Source organism: Trifolium pratense, linkage group LG1 (assembly GCF_020283565.1).
Source record: "Trifolium pratense cultivar HEN17-A07 linkage group LG1, ARS_RC_1.1, whole genome shotgun sequence".
In the NCBI taxonomy this organism is placed as follows: Eukaryota; Viridiplantae; Streptophyta; class Magnoliopsida; order Fabales; family Fabaceae; genus Trifolium; species Trifolium pratense.
This window is the reverse complement of record NC_060059.1, coordinates 48,166,796-48,186,106: the sequence shown is the minus strand read 5'-3', so window position 1 is coordinate 48,186,106 and position 19,311 is coordinate 48,166,796. Positions and strand designations below refer to the sequence as shown.

Genomic DNA, 19,311 nt, shown 5'->3' with positions numbered 1-19,311 from the left:
GAAGTTGTCATGGTTTTTAGGGATGGCAATTTGACTCATACCCAGTGGGTACCCGCAAAAAATACTCATTACGGGTAGGGTAAAAACCCGCATTTTGGGTACGGGCACGAGTATGAGTAATTACCCGCAAAATTAAACGGGTATGGGTGCGGGTACGAGTAACTTAGTACCCACCCCGCCCCATACCCATATAATATATATTTATTTATTTTGTATATATTTTTATATAATAACATATGTATACCAATTTTAAAAAATATAACAACTATTAAATTATTACACATTTTTAATAAAAATATTTATTTATAATATAATACAAACACAATGTGAATATGTCAACAAAGAAATGAACTTTAACATGAGGTTGATAAATTTTTTGTTTATAATTTTCATGAGTCAACATTAAAATCTTAAAAAAAATTAATTATATTAAAACGATATGATATTTTATAATCGATCGATTTATTTTTAGCAAAACTGCGGGTAACGCGTATGGGTACTTAGGTACTCATATGCCAGCCTATTTCTTTAAATAGAGCAGGCCAATGCTTTTTTATAAGCCTATTTAGCTAAAAAGGCCAGGTCGCAGGCCATTAAAAAAGCATTTTAGGCCTACAAGGCCGGCCTATTTAAGTTAACATGAATAATATTTTTATTACGATTATTATTTATATATTAAAATTTATACTTTGATTAAATTATAAATCTATTAACTTTTTAAGTAATTTAAGTTTATTAATCTACATTAGTTTTTAACATATATAAATGTATTATTATAAACTAGAATTGAAATATGATGACATATATAGTCAAATTCTCTAAAATATCAAATGGAACATTATTTTATTAGTTCATAAGTATATTTCAAAATAAATATAATTATTTATTTAAATATGTTCATATGAAATAAGCTTTTAAACAGGCTAACAGGCCACATCAGACTTTCAAAAGGCCAGACTCAGGCCTAGAATTTAAGCCTATGATAGGCCACAGGCCAGGCTCAGACCTTCGATTTTTTGACAGGCCAGGCTCAGGCTTGGCAAAGCCTAGCTCGGCCTAGCCTATTCCCACCTCTACTCATAGGGTATGGGGACGGGGACAAAGATTTTTTCCCACGCGGGTATGCGGATGGGTACGGGTAATTTTTCAAACTGCGGGTATGGGGATGAGTATTATAGTACCCTACCCATACCCTACCCATTGTCATCCCTAATGGTTTTTGAGAATTTTCTTGTTGGTGGCAACAATCATGTTGAAATAGGCGGTTTAATTAAGTTCTAAGATATCTTGTAATGGATTAAGTTAGGTGGTAACAAAATATTCAAACTCTGCTTTAGGGTTGGTTCCATGATTTGGGAATAAGTTTCTGATTTTTTTTACTTCCGTGTTTTTCTTTTTCGTTATCTTCATTTTACTAATTTCTAATTATTGTTAATTATTTATTTAATTATTTTATTGTTTTAATATTTGATTAAATAAAAAAATAATGACATGGAATATGTTTGTTCAACAAGGACACTGCCACGTCACTAATTAGTTTGACACATCATCAAAAAATTGACCAAAATGAGTTGGGGGACTAAAACTCATAAAAAAAACTAAAATAGGGGGATCAAAAAGATTGCTTTTAAGATAGGGGATAAAAAATTCAAGATTTTCAAAATAGGGGACCAAAACAGCATTAAAGCCGCTTATTAATTGAATGATATTTTTGACAACATCCACTGCGCCTTCAAATTTAAGATTGAACCAGCTTCCCAAGTTTCCAGTGCTTCAAATTCTTCATCCATTGACTCATCATCATCTACACTACCCGAACTTTCACTTCTTCGAGTTTGAGTGTCGCCTTGCATCATCAGGGAGCAATTTTTATCTACAAAAAGAGAAACGTTAGGAAATCAAAGTGTTGTCAATTAACTAATTAGTACAGTTAGTTAATTAACTCTGTCCTAAGCCACTAGGTTTAGTCTAGCGGTGAGGGGTTTGGGTAGTACGTTATAGGTCCTGAGTTCGATCCACAGCTCATTGTAAAAAAAAAAATTAACTCTGTCCTGTTTTTAATGTTTTGATTGGTCTACGGCCATTAGCCCATATTTTTTTTATAACTACCTACTATTATATTAAAAAAAAGAGTCAGGATCCGTTGACACCAACTAGTTTGACACCAAATGTTACACCTCTCAATAACGTTTTAACCGATATAAATTTTATAAAATCCACCGTTGGATTGAAAGTTTACATCATATAGATCATTTGTGTAAAATTTCAAATAAATCCAAAATCATTTGATATGTTATTGAGATACATCAAAATTAACGGTTTTTGTATTTTTTTTAAATGTCGTTAATCTTTATGTGTCTCAATAGCATATCAAATGATTTTGGATTTGTCTGAAATTTTACACAAATGATCTATATGATGTAAACTTTCAATCCAACGGTGGATTTTATAAAATTTATATCGGTTAAAACGTTATTGAGAGGTGTAACATTTGGTGTCAAACTAGTTGGTGTCAACGGATCCTGACTCTAAAAAAAAATCAATTATTTGAGTAAAGGCAAAACGCTTGCTTTCAGACGAAACTCCTTTCATACACTCACTCAGCCCCAACTGAATATTATTATTATTCCAACTCAATTCTTCTTCAATTCTAAATTTCTAATTAATCAATAGAAAATTCTAGTGTTTGTTTTCTAAATTCCTAATTTCTGCATGCGTTCGTTTGCTTTCAATCTTGTGATTGTAGCAGCAGGTTGTATGGATGGGGGATATGTTGGAGAGCATTGATATTGATGTGATTATAAATGATTTTTATTTCAAAATGCTAGAAGAAATCGCTTCTTATGAATTTTCGAGTAAAAGCAAGTTTTTTGATATTTTGTAAAACTATCATGTATTAATGCGTATTATGTTAAATGAAATACATAGTAAGTTTTTTTCTTATGTTTAGCCTAAGGCCCATAAAATGTCAGGAACGGTTCAACGGTTACCTGTTTGTAACACTCGCATTTGAGGTAGCGAAGGGGACATTTTAGTAATTTTAGAGGATACGTAGGAAACAATGGAGGGCGCAAAAAGAAGAACTCTTAAAGCAAAGGGAGTTGTTGGACTGATTAGTTGTTGTCAAATTGTTCCTTTCTTCACTATAACTACAATATTATTCCATCTAGTGTCCCCCAGACCCCAACTACAATTCCTTCTACACCACCACAAGCTTAGTATATATCATTCTTTCTGAAGAAGTTGAAAAATAACTAGGAAGATAGAGTAATATACACTGCATTCTCAACCACTTTATTTGATATACTAAAGGCTCCCCAAACATATACTTTACAGAGACGTTTTGCATGATATCTTTAGTTCACATTGCTGGCAACAAGTGTCTTCATTATTCATCTTAAGATAATAGGGTTGGAAATTAAACAATATATGGATTCAAAATTCATTATTAAAACTAGACGCTTACCCGTGCGATGCACGGGTCTTATGCTCTATTTTATATTATAATGTCAAAAAATTATTTGTATAAGTAGTAATTTCAAATTGAAATATCCTTCAAAAAAAAAAAATCAAATTGAAATAATTGGTATTATCAAAATAATAGTAACAATAAAAGTTATCTAAATGTGATATAGATGTTAAATATGTATTTATACATTTAAAAAACTTATTTATTTATACATCACATTTGAAGTTACTTTGGTATTTTCTTCGTTAACATTGGTTAGCAATATCTTTAACTCATTTTTTAAAATAACTTTGGAAATGACAACATATAATTGACCATGAAAAACAATTGACGTTGAATAAGGCATGATTATGAGTTGGATAAACTACTTTATTATTGAATTTGTCATTTATATTAATTTGAAACTCATTGGAGTAACGATAAACCAACTTAACTCATACTCAAAATCGAATATGATAAAAATCATGCGGTGCATACCAACCATTAGTATTTTTTTTTTTTACTAACATTAGGAAGTAGTCCTAACAATCGACCAACTCCTTATATACACAAAGAATAGACAAATTTTGAACATTAACTATTTTGAAAAAAAAAACAATAAAATACACAAAATAATAAAATTTTAAAAAATTAAAATGGATAAAAACCCAAAACAATAATAATAATAATAATTATTATTATTATTATTATTATTACCACACATTAAATGGATGTAAGTGATGTGGCTAAATAAAAGGTTTTGATTGGTTTGTGGATTAGGGTTTAGATAGATAATTGGATAACAATCGACCAACTCCTTATATACACAAAGAATAGACAAATTTTGAACATTAACTATTTTGAAAAAAAAAACAATAAAATACACAAAATAATAAAATTTTAAAAAATTAAAATGGATAAAAACCCAAAACAATAATAATAATAATAATAATAATAATTATTATTATTATTATTACCACACATTAAATGGATGTAAGTGATGTGGCTAAATAAAAGGTTTTGATTGGTTTGTGGATTAGGGTTTAGATAGATAATTGGACAACTATCTAGGATTTATATATATAGATTAACATTGATGTTTAACCCCCATCTCATTACTCCTCATTACATCAATAAAAATAGAACACCATAAGTCAATCCCAAATTTTCTCAAGTCTCTTTTACTCATGTTTCTCTTTCTATTTTTTTTCTTCTTTAATCTTATCATGTCATATATATTTTTAAAAGTCGAACGGAATCATTTATAACTTTTTTCTCCGTCACTCTAACCCATGAAGTGAACAAAATGGATCCTCTACAATCGGCTGCACCATAAAATCGGTTAGATAATATATATAAGCTCGAGATCAATACTTGTAACAAAATTTAATTAGGAAAAGTGATTTACAGCATTCTCAAAGAACAACGAACTTCATACATGAGTCATGTACATATCCCCCATGCTTCCCCTCAAACCCAAATTAAATTTTGGCCTCTTTTTCTTAACTAAAACTAGCTATTTTTAAAATAAGTTTCAACTCATACTATACTCTTCTAATATCTAATAATAAAAGAATAAAGATAATCAATATTCATTAACATAATTAAGTACCTTATAAACTGCCTCAAAATTTACCCACATAATTAACATACCAATTCCTCTGAAAATTCATCAACTAAAAAGCTAAAGATAGAAAGCTCAACCTCTCTAGCTAGCTCTTTTGTCTCCTCATTATGTTTCTTCCACCCAATTTCCTCTCTAGTAAAATCCTCTTCTATCATCATATCAATAGTGTTAGATTCCACTTCTTTCCACAATTCCATCTTCTTGCATACCTTTTTCATTACATTGTTCATATCTTGTGAACAATTAAGTTCATTCTCTTCTTCCTTAATGAGATCATAAACAAGTCTCTTAAGAACTTCTTGGTTTTGCCATCTATCATGAACACTTGAATTGTAGAGGATTTCATTGACTATTTCTCTTAGAGCCTTTTCTTCACATGGTGCATCGCTTTCATCTTCATCGTCGTCTTCGAAAAATGTTTCGCACTCGTTTTCTTCTTGCATTCTTTTCTCGAGTTCTAATGGATCTAATTCTGCAAGTTGCTCGAATCTACGAAGTCTATCTAATAGTTGTTGCTTGGTTCCTGAAAATTTAATACACAAAAAGAAAATCAATAATAAATATCTTCACAAGATTAGCTTAATTTTGCAATAAAACTAGGCTGGGGCAGATGACCCGCAGGTAGGTTCTTACGGCCGAAATTAGTAAAGTCCATGAATACTGATATGATTTTTTGTATTCGGGGAAACACTCTTGAAATATAGTGTGATTTGAAGAATACTCTCATATTTTTATTTTTATCCTCCTTATAATTCATAGTTATATTGCTCTATATATAAAACTACAAGAAAAACAAATTTCTACATCATATCTTTTAAAATAACAAACTAATTTTAAATATTCTAAACGTTTTCTTAAAATTTTAAACAGAAATATAAATCTTAAATCTTAATAATATCTATTTTAAATATAACTCTAAAATATATTTAAATTTAAAATCTTCAAAAATATTAAAGCATTATTCGCACAAAATACTTCACAAACAACAAGGTAACATAAAAATAAAAAATAAAAATTATAAAATTGCTTAGACATTGCAAAAAAAAATTTTGACATAAGACATTTCAAATTAAAACATCAAATTTCAACTTTTTTTATCTTTACAATATGAACAAATTTCTTAATTCTTGCAATTAACTACACATAGATATAACACCAATAGGAACTAGACATAGAGATAACACCAAATAGGTAGATGCATAAAAGCTCTAGGGACAATGTGAATTGAAGTAATAGAAAATTTACATATTAAAACTTTTTTAAGAGAAAAAAATTCTCAGTCACTACATACAGTCAACATATCTTAACTATTAAACAAGATCAGATCATTTATATTCTAATTTCAAAACATAAACCTAGAATTCGAATCATCTGATCTTCATTGAACTTTAAAAATATATTAACGGCATTGACTATGATTTTTTTAGAGCATGTAATACATTTCCTAAAATTAAAATGCATAAAAAGGTCTTGAAGAATTCAAACTAAGTCAAGTGTTTAAATGCACACATGTGAGTGAAGCAATAACTCACATGGCAAGTTGCAACATTTTGACCAAGTTAAATAAATCACACACATAAGAATACTAAATTCTCAACAACCAAAAATTACCATCAAAACATGATGAAACCTCATATTGCTGAAACCTTATACAAGACATTGAATAGAAGCATCGCAATCAAGACAGATTTTCTTCTGACATTAAGAAATTTTGTGGGTCATGTTGAAATTTATAACCATACATAAGTGATTATGTCTAATGGTTAAAAACAAAGAGTGAGCCAAATTCACATTCAATGCAAAATGCCTGCTATATGATGAACTACTGTAATATTTAAATGGAACCCACAAAGTTGGATGTTAATATGTTTCAATTTGAGCACAATCATTTCACCAACTAGCACCTCTTATGGTATTTTTTGTATCGGACAATCAACTTTTTTTTTAATGGAAAACGGACAATCAACTTTGAAGAAACGTGTACGATGGTATTTTGATGGAAAACGACTATACAACAAAAAATGACAAAAATATTAAAATAAATTGAGCTTAATGAGAATGCAACATTGGCATAAGTTAAAAATATGCAGACATTGTATCAAATATGCAAGAACTCGGAGTTCGAATCCTTGTACATTTATTTATTTATCTTGAAAGATGAAATTCTAGACTTTAAAATATATAAGAATAACATCTAAGTTCTAAAATATATTAAGGCTTTGTTTGAACAAACCGCTTATTTTCAACTCATAGTACATGCTACTTATTATTACTTTTGTATATGCTATAAGCTATTTTCATAAACTATATTAGAGAACTTATAAAATAAGTTGAAAAAAGCTTATAAAAATACCATAAACAGTTTTTATAAATTCTACCAAACAATTTAATATAATAAAACTTATGTCGATAGATAAACTCAATTAAGTTCATGTAAACACACCCTATATTTGTCGATTCATTCCCTAGCGAATACAAGAAGTTGTCATGTTTTTTTTTTTTTGAAGAAGTTAAATTAGCCCACACAAATTGACATCAGAGAGAATCGAACCTCAGACTTTAAGAGGAGCACACTTACAGGTCCCTCATATTAATCTTTAACATACATTAAATAATGAGCCGTAGTACTTGTTATTTTTATGTAACTTAGTGATTAAACTGGAGTCAGTATGCTTTATGATTAAATTGATGATTAACTCTAAAACCAAATAAAATAATGACATACTTTGTACATTGGCGTAGCTACACTCCAAATCATAATCATCCTCTTCATCATCGTTTTCATGGCAATCATCATCATCATCATCATAATCCTGAAAGGGTGGATCTAAAACAGATACTGGACTACACTGTTCCTTCTCTTCCTCATCTTTAGCTGATTGGAATTTGTTCACACCGTCAACTTCTTTGTCCTATCAAAAATTCATAACAACTTTAATTTAGAATAATAATATCATAATTGGAGTAGTTAACATAATTTCTTAATCATTCTAATAATGTGTATGATATAGACTCAATACTTGATCCATAATTGGGTTTTTTATTCATAAATTTGGGTTGTTATTGACTTTAATCGCTACTACACAACAATACACTTAATGACAAACAAAAATACAAATGAGAAACTATACACTAATAAATAGAATGTCGGAATCAGATAATAACCATAGAACAAACAAAAAACATAATAAAGTCATTATTTACTGAATAACCACCACCTGGTAGTTAAAAAAGTAAGGACACCAAACCAAATCCATTGAATTGAATTTACCTATTTTACCCTCTTCTAAAATTGATATTTTAACATATTTGGCAAAAATGAAAGGGTATAATTGTCATAGTAAATAGCAAAGTTCCCGCAAAATTATCAGTCACAGAATGCGGATCTTATTTGCCGACAATAAACCACCACAGTACAAACAAACACTGTAAACTCACGAGTTTAACTCGGTGCTGCAACTCACTAGTCCACAAAGTACCGAGTGAGACCCGCCACTTGAATTGAAACAATGATCAACAAAATCAGCTGATATACAACATTTTTTTTTCAGCTGATAAAGTTGAATATAGTACTTATTTATCAAAAAAAAAAAAATGAAAATATAACCAAACAATTTGGTCTCAAATGTAGAATTCTTAGTAGGAACAATTTATAAGCAAATTTTTTAAATTCCATTTCTAATTAGAATAATTATCAAATTTTATTTACCTAGCAAAAATTAAGAATATTTTGAATTTAGACCATACAGAAATTTTTTTTTTCTTTTCAGTCTAATAGTTTAGTTGTTAAATTTTTTACCTTAAAAGATAAATAAGTGGAGTGTCAGAAATTCAAATCTCACTTCTGCATAATATATATGATATCACTACTAATTGAGCTATGGGTTATGTTACATTCTCCTCCTACATTTAATAATATTCCTACGGTCTAAAATAAGTGTAGTATTTAACTATTGCATACTTATATCAAAAAAATTACCATTCATATATTTAAATATGTATTATTTTTTATTATGAAAAAGTTGATATTTTAAAAGTATTTTTATTGAAACAAATCTATTTTTATATTAATATATTTAACATTTTTCATAGTAGAAAAAAATGAGCAAAGTAAGTTATGTAAATAATGCACACTTATTTTGAGATAGAGAGTAAAATATTGTTTAACCAGACTAAAATTGAAGCTGTTAAAAAAAATGACTAAAATTGAAAATAAAAATTAGAGAATAGAGACTAAAGTCATTTAAGAAAAAAACATAAATTATATATTTTTATTAAAAAAAAAAAAAACATTTAAGAAAATGACAAACCTCTGTTTGGTGACGACTAGGTGAATCCGCCGGCGAAGAAAACTCCGGCGTACGGTGGCCAGAGGAAGAAGAAACACTCCTTTCAAGAACAAAACGAAAAGGACTTTCACACAAAAACCCACGATGATCAAAACAAACACAATCTTCATTCTGTTTCTTCTTATTAATCACAAACTCATCAACCTCATCACAAGAATTTCCACTACTCGAAGTTTCCGTATCCAACGATTTATCTTCATTACTCTCAGACCAAACACCACTACTACTATGTCTTCCATTGCAATTGCAAGAAGAACATGTAAACCCCACTTCACAGGAACACACTCTGATTTCATTGTAACATTTTCTATCTCTTTTTCCAATAGAAGAATCCCATCTCAAAATATCCTTAACAGAAACATTGTTATTACCTTCAATTGTTGATGATTCACTCTTTTTGTTTCTGTTTCGTTGTGTTAGTTTCTTTAACAACGAACCAAAAACCCCAAAAGATTTGTTTTTGTAATGGGGTTTCTTATTATTCTGAATTTTGAGAGCTGCTTCGAGTAAAAGCGACGCCGTTTTAGCAGGAATTTGAAAAGTGGTTTTTGTTGGTGAAGAGAATTCAAAAAGTGGTGATTTTTTTATATCTGGTGTGTTTTGGAATGAGAAAAAACAAGCATTTTTGCAGAGATTAACTGTTGTTGTTGGTTTTTGTTTCTTCAATTGTATGGTGTTGTTTGTGGAAGGTCTTTTTAGTAAATTAATACGTTTTTCTGTAATGTAGTTGGTTAGAAGGAATGGTTCTTGATCTTCTTTGAGTAGTTCATGTAAGTGCTTCTGAGCTGCTGTTGCCATAATACAGAAATCAATTAATGGTTTTGCCAAACAGAGCTTAAGTTAGGTGTTGATGTGAATTGTGATGTTGAAGAGGTTTTGAAGTGTGTTTTTTGAAAGGGTTAAATAGAAGGAGAAAATTTGAGAGAGAGAGAGAGAGAGGAAGGAATGAGGAGAGTTCGTGATTCAAATCTAAGATGATGGGTTAAAATATCGAGGCAAAGTAGGGTGAACTTGTGGTAATGAAAATATTGTTAAATGAAAAATGCTAAATAATATCTCGGGCATCGTTTAAAGAAATAAATATAGTAATTTTATATTGAAGTTTGTTCGGTTAATTTTTCAAAAGTCTAAAAAGTGTTATTTTTAATTTAAATTTTTCACTTTTTAGTTTTCTTAATCGGTGTCTCGAGGATATCGGTTAATTTAATATGACCCTTGTTAAATTAATGACATGGAAGGTGTAAAAATATTGCCAGTTGTATTAATGGAGTTTAAAAATAAATAAATAAAATTGGGTGCAAAGTGCAAACAAAATGTATGTAGGTGTGTTGTGTCTTGGTTTGAGAGTTGAGTTGAGACTATCAGAGGATATTTTGTCGTTTATGGGGAAGACTTAAGCAAAAACCACCACCCCATTGTACTGCCTACTACATACTCCCTCTATTTTTAAAGTATACTCTCTCATCCTAAGTTATAAATAAATATATACTATATATTTTTTGCTTTAAATTTTATGTTATAAATTTAAATAAAGTTAAGCATAATATGTGTTTAACCAAAGAGTTTACAAGAGGATGCAAAAAATGCAATAACATCAACAATCCGAAAATTATATTTAAATCATAATTAAAATATTTCTTTTTTAGAAGATTTTTTATGAACAAAAATTCTATTGATTCCTTTCTTCTAGAGAATCCAACCAGGGCCGGTTCCGAGATTTTAGATGCCCAGGACAAATAATAAAAATGAACCCCTGAAAAAAATAAAATGAAAAAAAATTATTTAAATTATAAATAGTATCAATAACATCAAAAATAGTCATTTATCCGTGTAACTAACATAAAGATAAGGTCATTTCACAATAAAAATTGCAACTTAATTTTATAAATTAATTCTTTATTTTCAAAGAAATAATAAAATGTAGTTTTTAAAAAAAATAAATAAAGTAGTGAAGTTATTTATAAATTATATAAAGTGATTTTTTTTTAGAAAAAACTAACCATGTTAAAAAAGGAAACAATTTTAAAAATAGTTAATGAAATGTTCATTATAAATGGATTACAATGAATGTAAACGAAATGGATGACAACAAAATAAAAGTAAACAAAAGCATCAGGAAAAGAAATGGATTACAACAAAATAAAAGTAAACAAAAGCACTAGATGGGAGTTGAAATGAAATCACACCATCTTGGTACCGAACTCGCACGCCAACCACTAGGACAGCATTCATTTTGTGTTATAAATTTGCAAAACCAATACTTGACTACTATTAACTTGATGGGCCTAAAAAAATATTGAGGCCCCCAAAATTTGGAGGCCCTGGGCTCGGGCCCTGCTTGCCCTGGCCCAAAACCGGGCCTGAATTCAACAAGTCAACCAAACCACTTGTAAACCTTATCAAACTTCTCTACGAAAAACATAAGCATTACAAAATTGTGAAGTGTGGTCATCAACAATATTTGATAATCGATCACACACACCTAACCAATGAAGAATTTTTTTCCAAAGAAAATGAGAAAATTCCAAAAAAAAAAAAAAATTGGTTGGAAATTTCAGCGACTCCACAACCACTTGCACATAATATTGAATCCAAATGAGTCATTTCTCGACGAATTAAATTATCTTTTTTAGAAGCCTATTATTTAATAACCTCCAAGCAAAAATAAATACTTTCAAGGGAGCAATTTTGTTCCATGTAACGTCATTCTGGGCAATCACTACTAACGGAACAATGAGAGTTAAGTAGTTAACAAATGATAAGCTTTGATGACTGAGTAACTTGTATTAGCATCAGACAACCACCTCCACCAATTTGGTGTACCATGCTGCAAGAAAATAAAATCCAAAGCGGCACACACTCCATATATAATTCTCCCTCCCACACAAAGAGACATTGCCGCCATCTCCATCCTGCTTCCCCCACTCCACACCCCATCTTATACATATTTGCCACCGAAATAATATTATCTACGGATAACTCAATCAGTCTAATAAGTTTAATGTTAAGAGGTTCATTACCTAACCATTTAGCTCTCAAAATATCAAGTGCGTTCCTCATTACCCACCTTCCTACTTAAGCTAAGATCGAACCTCTGCCCAAAACTCAAACCAACCCCTTGTAAAACTCACACACATCCTTCCACCAACTAGATGTGTTCCTCCCGCCATCCCTCACCCGCCCACGGCCCATCCTCAACGTCATATTTTGCAACCAGAACCTTATAGCACAACCCCTCTTGCTCAACCAACAACCTTCACTTCTCTAAAAGAGATAAATTGAATTCTCTAACCCTTTGTACCTCCATATCATGACAAACTTTGTTCCACTTCACCGGCCAGGTTATCTTACGCCATATGTTATATTTTTAGATTACTATGTTATATGCATGAATTTTTCGCTGTTTTATAGGGTGACTAATCTCTAAGGTGGATATATCCCTCTAAAAAATATATTTTTCACATGCAAAAGTTAGAAGTTAAATTACCGATCAAACCACTAACTATTTGTTTAAAGGATTTAAGACTCTAACCATCTAGACTAATCGATGGTTGGTGTATCTTTGTTTAGCTGAAAAAATTAAAATGAAAAAAAAAATTAACCAGAAGGTGGTTCCTATACTAAAACAAGAAAGTTATGATACTACTATATTCTAAACTATGGTAAATTTTAATATGGACTACTTTTTCGAGTGGTCTATGGTGGACCTGCTGTATTAAAAAATATTTAAAATATTATCGATAATATACGTTGATGTTAGAAAGTATACCTTAATGGTTATTTTCATTTTTATGATTAAAATAATGACTTAATTGACACCGATTTGATTAAAATGACATATAATAAACATGTGACTCGTCCTGAATTGACTAATAATTTCAGTTTTTTAACCATAAAAATGAGAAGAATCGTAATTTTTATTTTTAAAAAATATAATTGACAGTCGTTAAAATTTCTGATGATTCAAGCATTAGTCCACGGTGGACCACTTATTAAACTGGTCCACCATAGCATTAAGTAATTGTAATTAATTTTTTTATGAAAATATATGATAAGTTATTTTACAAAATTATCCTATATTAATAATATGAAAAAGACAAATTGAAGAATTAATAAAAGAAAGTGGTAATAATAAAAGGTATAATAGAAAGAAATATTATTAAATTAGGAATCAATTTTTTAAAAGTTGATTTAGGTTTAACCAAAATCGTTTAGGAAAACTCAAATTCGAATTTTATGAAAATAATTATTGGTCAAACTTTATTTATTTAACCAAATCTTTTTTCTAAGATTGTACACTAAAAAAAATAACTTCAAGTTTTTTATTAATATTATAAAGCAATTTATAATTGTGATGGATACGACGTCTTTGTTTTTGTAGTTTGTTTATCCCGGCCTCTGTTGATCTTGTGTAGTGACCAATTATTATTAATAATATTTTGTCGTTAAAAAAAAATTAAAAAGATAAAAATAATATTGTGTAATAAATGCACCGTCATTGGGTGTACCCCCACATAATACAGCCAATGGTGCGAGTTATTTTCACACGTGTCTGATTAATTGTTCCCCGAATAGTGACGTGGTACAACCTACTCATTACATTGGATTCTCTTCTCCGTCCTCAGGTGCAATGCATGCGCACACTTTTATCACCAAACCTTCTGTCGTGTGTGGATCTCTAATCTAAGGATTTTAATTAGAGTCTTGTTAACATGTGCATCAAGGGCACATGTGTTAAGGTATCTAAAAATAGAAATATGCATTTGATAATATAGAAAAATTTAATGTTTAAAAAGTATAATACACAAGTTACAAGAGAATATTACTACATTTGTATTCTTAACATGTGCCCGGAATGCAGATGTTGACATTTTCCTTTTAATTATTAAACGGAATAAAATATGTTTGCAAGATTGTTTGTTTGCTGGTAGTATTCAACGTTTTATTTTCTGTGGTGAAAAATTGAGGTAAAAGAAATTGAAAATGTAGAATATATATTACTAGTATTATTAGGAGAATGTTAACATGTGCATATATATGATATATGTTAAGGTAGTAAAAATAGAAATTATGCCTTAAAATTTGTACATTTTAACTTTTCAAGCATTAAATGTCTTGTATCATTAAATGTTAAATTTCTATATTAAGATACCTTATCATGTGTCCTATATGCACATGTTAACAAGACCCTTATTATTATGTACAATCATCTAGCAAATTACGAATCGATTTTTTTTATGTAGTTGATTCCAGTTTACCAAAACACTAAAATTTAATAAAATACGGAGTATTATCTAAAATTCACCGAGTTGATAAAAACATATATTGTAAAATATCGTGAATTTATTTTAGTTGGCAAGGACAATGTATTATATATGTAGGGGTTGGAGTTCGAACCTCAGTCATCTCACTTATCCACCTTAAGGGTGGAAATTCTAGCCACTAGACTATTTGACAAAAAAAAAAAACTGCAATGACCGTTCTCCACGAACATAACTCAGTTGATAAGAACATATAATATATAACACATTAAGCAGGTGGTCAAAAGTTCAATTTTCTGACTCTTTCATATGCGAAATATTTAGTTGAAAGAGAAGAATTCATCTCTCATATAATTTAATTTACTTACCCAAAGATTCCCAGATATTAGTCCCTATATCATGGTGACCCCACAAAATAATATTAAACCTAAGAAATGTGTAAGTACTATGCGGATATGATGCACGATTATTTAAGAAGAAATGTTTTAAAGGATCGTTTGCAGACGACAAGTCTCGTGCAAAGATATTTGCAGTTTGGTTTTGCATATTAGAATCGTCTACAAAGGTGGTGTTTGGTTTTCTCCATTCATGTTTGGTTCAATTCCCGATGTTTCACGCCATGAGTTGCTTTGGTTCGCCAATGTCGCCATTTTGGTTATTGTGTTGTTCTTTCAATGGTAGGCGGTGACTTTCTTAGGATTGTTATGCTCGAAAGGGCTTTGTTATACTTGTTGTTCACAACAAGTTGTCGGTTAGTTGATCCCTTCCGTGTTGTCGTCGGTTTCACCCTTCGTACCCAATGACGGGCTTGAAGTTATCCAGGCTCGTCTTTAGTTACCTCACTTGGTTGTGTGCCACAGAATATCTATATCAACAATCGGGTTTGATTTTAGATTGTCAATGATACCTTCGTCATTGCTCTCGTTGACACTATATGGCTCGAAAGAGTATCTTGCTTGATGTTGTCCGCTGCAAGGAGCTATTGATTCTTGGATCAGTTTCATGTTAATGATTGGTCTATTCACCAAAATATAACTATTAATTAGTCTTGTTAGGTTTAACTAGAAATTGATTATCTTTAAATTGTCCTACGCTTTTGTGTTGACGCATTAAGTTAGATAGGTTTATGTCCACCCCTCCCCAATTTTTCTATATAATTTTTTATCTAATATATAAGGAGACATAAACAATAGATGAGAGTCAAGTTTGTTTTATCCCTTCACATCTACATGCTCTTCGATTAAAAAAACAAAATCTATGCCTAGATAGTTGAAAACTATTTTACATACGAATACAATCATAAATAAAAAATAATTAAAATATACTACACTACCTTAGTTTTGTCCTATTTAGACAATTTCCTACGTACCAAAATGAACCACGCGTTGTTGGCATGGGGAAAATATGGCTTTTGTAGTTTTTGTTGTTCCCATTCCCCCAGTTATTTGTAGTATTTTCTAAAGGTTTTGGTCAAACATATTTTATTATTATAAATTAATTTGGAGACTTCGAATGGTACAACGAACGAATACGACATTTTAGTGTAAATAGTTAAAATAGGTCATTGAGTCACTCCAAGCAGACATGAAAATCTTTCTTTAAGGCATGAAGGAGACAAAACCATACCTTCTATAATAAGGGTATCCAGTAATGTATTGGGAAAACGACACAAGGCACTAATTTATCTCTTTCTTCACTACCAAACATTCCAACTAGAGGGTTCTCTCTTTTTATTTTTATTATTTTTTTACTTTTTTTTAAACTAAAGGTATCTTCCGCGCGCAATCACAGAGACTAATTCAATAAGGTAACTGAGATCCATTTAATAAACTAGAGGTTCTCTTTCTTTATCTAGCAATGCAATTTTTGTGGACATTTAGGTACTTTCAATTTATGAAATTTTTTTCTCATTTAATTTTTTAAAATTAATGTTAATTTTTTTTTAATAAGTGTGCATGAAATCCAGTCATTCTATTAAAAGACTCTAAGGGTCCGTTTGGTGCGCAGGATAGCATAGTGACATGATAGGATATAAAACATGATAAAGATATGATAGGATAACAGCAGGATAACAGTTATACTCAGTTATCATATCCTGTGTTTGGTGCACACAGGATAACAAACATGATAACTATTATATTTTGTTTTTAATACATACTTGCTCATAATAATATGATAAGATATATAACATATTTAAATGACAAAATTACTCTTGTAAAACAATTGTTATTTTTTTTAAAATTATTTTGTAATACTTTGAATTTTATAAATAAAAAATATAAATAAGTAATCAAATAACTTTATATAATTTCAAATAAAAATCATGAGAAAATAATCAAGTTTAATTTTTTATATGAATCATGATCAAATAAATAACTCAATAATATATACATGTTAGATAAGTCAAATAAATATATGATATATCTTATACGTAAATAATAAAACTACTATTGCAAAAGAATTATATTTAATTTTATAAAATTTAAATTAATATCCATATTTGTCAATTTTTTTAATAATCATTTTACTTTAAAATATTGTAATTTTAGTAAATTTTTAATTTTTTACAATATATAAATTACAAAATTACCCCTGTGAGAAAACCACATATATATTTAAAAATTAATTATTTTTTATTTATATTTTATTAATTTTATTTTATGTATTTTAAAATATATTTTATAAAATAAATCAGTAATTTTTTTCTTATCATATCCTGCTGATAACCTAGCTCAAATTCAGGATAAGAATTATAACTAGAGAGACAGGATAGGATAAGGTTCAGGATTAACTTATCATATCCTGCTGTATCACCAAACACTGGATTGCGGCAGGATATGATACAATTATTCTATCCTATCTCTTAACATGTGCACCAAACGGACCCTAAACATATTAGCGGAGATTTTTAACTTCTACAAAAATATTTTGTGAAAATTTTAAAAACTGCCGCTTATAATTCTCACAAAATTTTAGAATACGAAGTAAGTTACCTATGATCAATTTAACTAAATTTTATAATAACAAATATATTATTATAAGTAGTATGGTCGTCCCCTTTTGGACCATATCCATAATAAACGAATATAATTTCTTAAATGCATATACAAATGAAATTATTAAAATTGCATATGATTGTTCATAAAAAATTTATATCAAATACAACTTTTTTGACTAAAGACAACTTATACAACACTATTCTTGACGCATGCATTTTTTAAAAAAAATAATTTCTTCGTAAGCTTTAAATAAATGCATTATATGGAACATGTTGTTAGTTAGGGAGTGTATAATTAGTGATAGATATGGAACTAATATTTTAAATAAATGTTTGTATATGAATTGATCATGTTCCACCATACTGAAATTACAATATTAACTTGCATGACTATTGCGGCAACAACGTCGTTTGGTTCTTATACGAGTAAACATGTTCTTGGCTTCATGCTGTGAAAACATGAATGATTGAATAAATATATAAATATGTATTGTGATGGAATCCAATGTTAAGTTTTGTGAAACGAGTCATTGAAGTAAATGTCGTGGAGGCTTCTTCATGGATCTAAATTACTCGACAAGATCCTTGGCAACTGACAATAAATCAACTCAATTTGATATTGTTGTTTGTATATATTCATAATGAAATTTTGTACCTCATACTGTAATTCCTAATTTATTACGTGATTTTCCAATTTGTAGCGATTGTTTAAGACAAAAATAAAATAGCAAGCATTTGGGGCCATGTAATATCCTCAGTGAAAAAATGTGCGTGAAAATAAGATTTTTATCATTTACATATCTTTTATTTTAAATTTGTATTTTACTTCTTTGTATTTTAAATGTGCGTAGAGGATTGTTCTGGGTCAATAATATCCGACCTAAGTGGTCAATGTTCTTACATATTCTTTATATTTTAAAATATTCATTTTCTCTTATCTTTGCGATATTATCAAAAATTTCATAAGCTACACTTTATATATGTCTTTGTTGATATTTAAAATTAAAAAAAAAAACTTTATATTATGTGTAAAATAATTTTACATTGTCATCTAATATCAATCATGTATTCAGTCAAATGACTCCACTATATCTCCACTTCCATGAAATGATGTGGAGGAATAGTTAATTCCTATTGGACGTCTGTAAAAATATTTTACACCAGGCATAACATATCCATTAAATTCATATTATTTCCTCAATTTTATTTGATAAATTAATAATTGCTAAAAAATATATAAAAACTAGAGAGAAAAAACAGTGTGCATTACCATTTACTACTAAAGTAGTTACACATTAAATCCGAATTCTTCATATCTAACAGTGGAAGATATGCTTTTTGGTACGATTCATCTTGTTGCATTTCGGATGAACTAGATTCAACTGATCTTGACTTTGTTTCTTTAAAATCAGAACATGTACATAGAACAAAAATCATCTTACATGAAGCATAGAGTAGATTTTGTTTGTTTTATGCAGTCGACTTGTGGCCCCTAGACCGTATTTTTTATGAACTGGTCATTGTGTGGACTTTGGATAGGTTTATGTTTTGATGAGTTTAAAATAACTCAATTAACTTGCTTCAATTATACAATATCAAAAGGAGAATTAGTTTTGCTACCCTACTGG

General features: G+C 29.3%; 1 protein-coding gene across 1 annotated transcript; it reads right to left on the bottom strand.

Annotated features, from left to right (window-relative positions):
- Nucleotides 1-4,833: 4,833 nt before the first annotated feature.
- LOC123902848 (probable serine/threonine-protein kinase kinX) lies at nucleotides 4,834-10,431 on the bottom strand. Its single transcript, XM_045952650.1, has 3 exons — nucleotides 9,386-10,431; nucleotides 7,801-7,987; nucleotides 4,834-5,598 (listed from the first exon to the last, which is right to left on the bottom strand). The coding sequence occupies exons 1-3, from the start codon at nucleotides 10,220-10,222 to the stop codon at nucleotides 5,093-5,095; spliced, it is 1,530 nt and encodes a 509-aa protein (XP_045808606.1). The 5' UTR covers nucleotides 10,223-10,431; the 3' UTR covers nucleotides 4,834-5,092.
- Nucleotides 10,432-19,311: the final 8,880 nt, after the last annotated feature.

What these genes read in the sequence shown, in the direction of transcription:
- LOC123902848 (XM_045952650.1), bottom strand. Translation starts at nt 10,222, where the DNA reads ATGGCAACAGCAGCTCAGAAGCACTTACATGAACTACTCAAAGAAGAT. An exon ending in CTAGTCGTCACCAAACAGAG is followed by an intron (nt 7,988 to 9,385) that starts GTTTGTCATTTT and finishes AATTTTTGATAG; the next exon opens with GACAAAGAAGTTGACGGTGT. An exon ending in TAGCTACGCCAATGTACAAA is followed by an intron (nt 5,599 to 7,800) that starts GTATGTCATTAT and finishes TTAAATTTTCAG; the next exon opens with GAACCAAGCAACAACTATTA.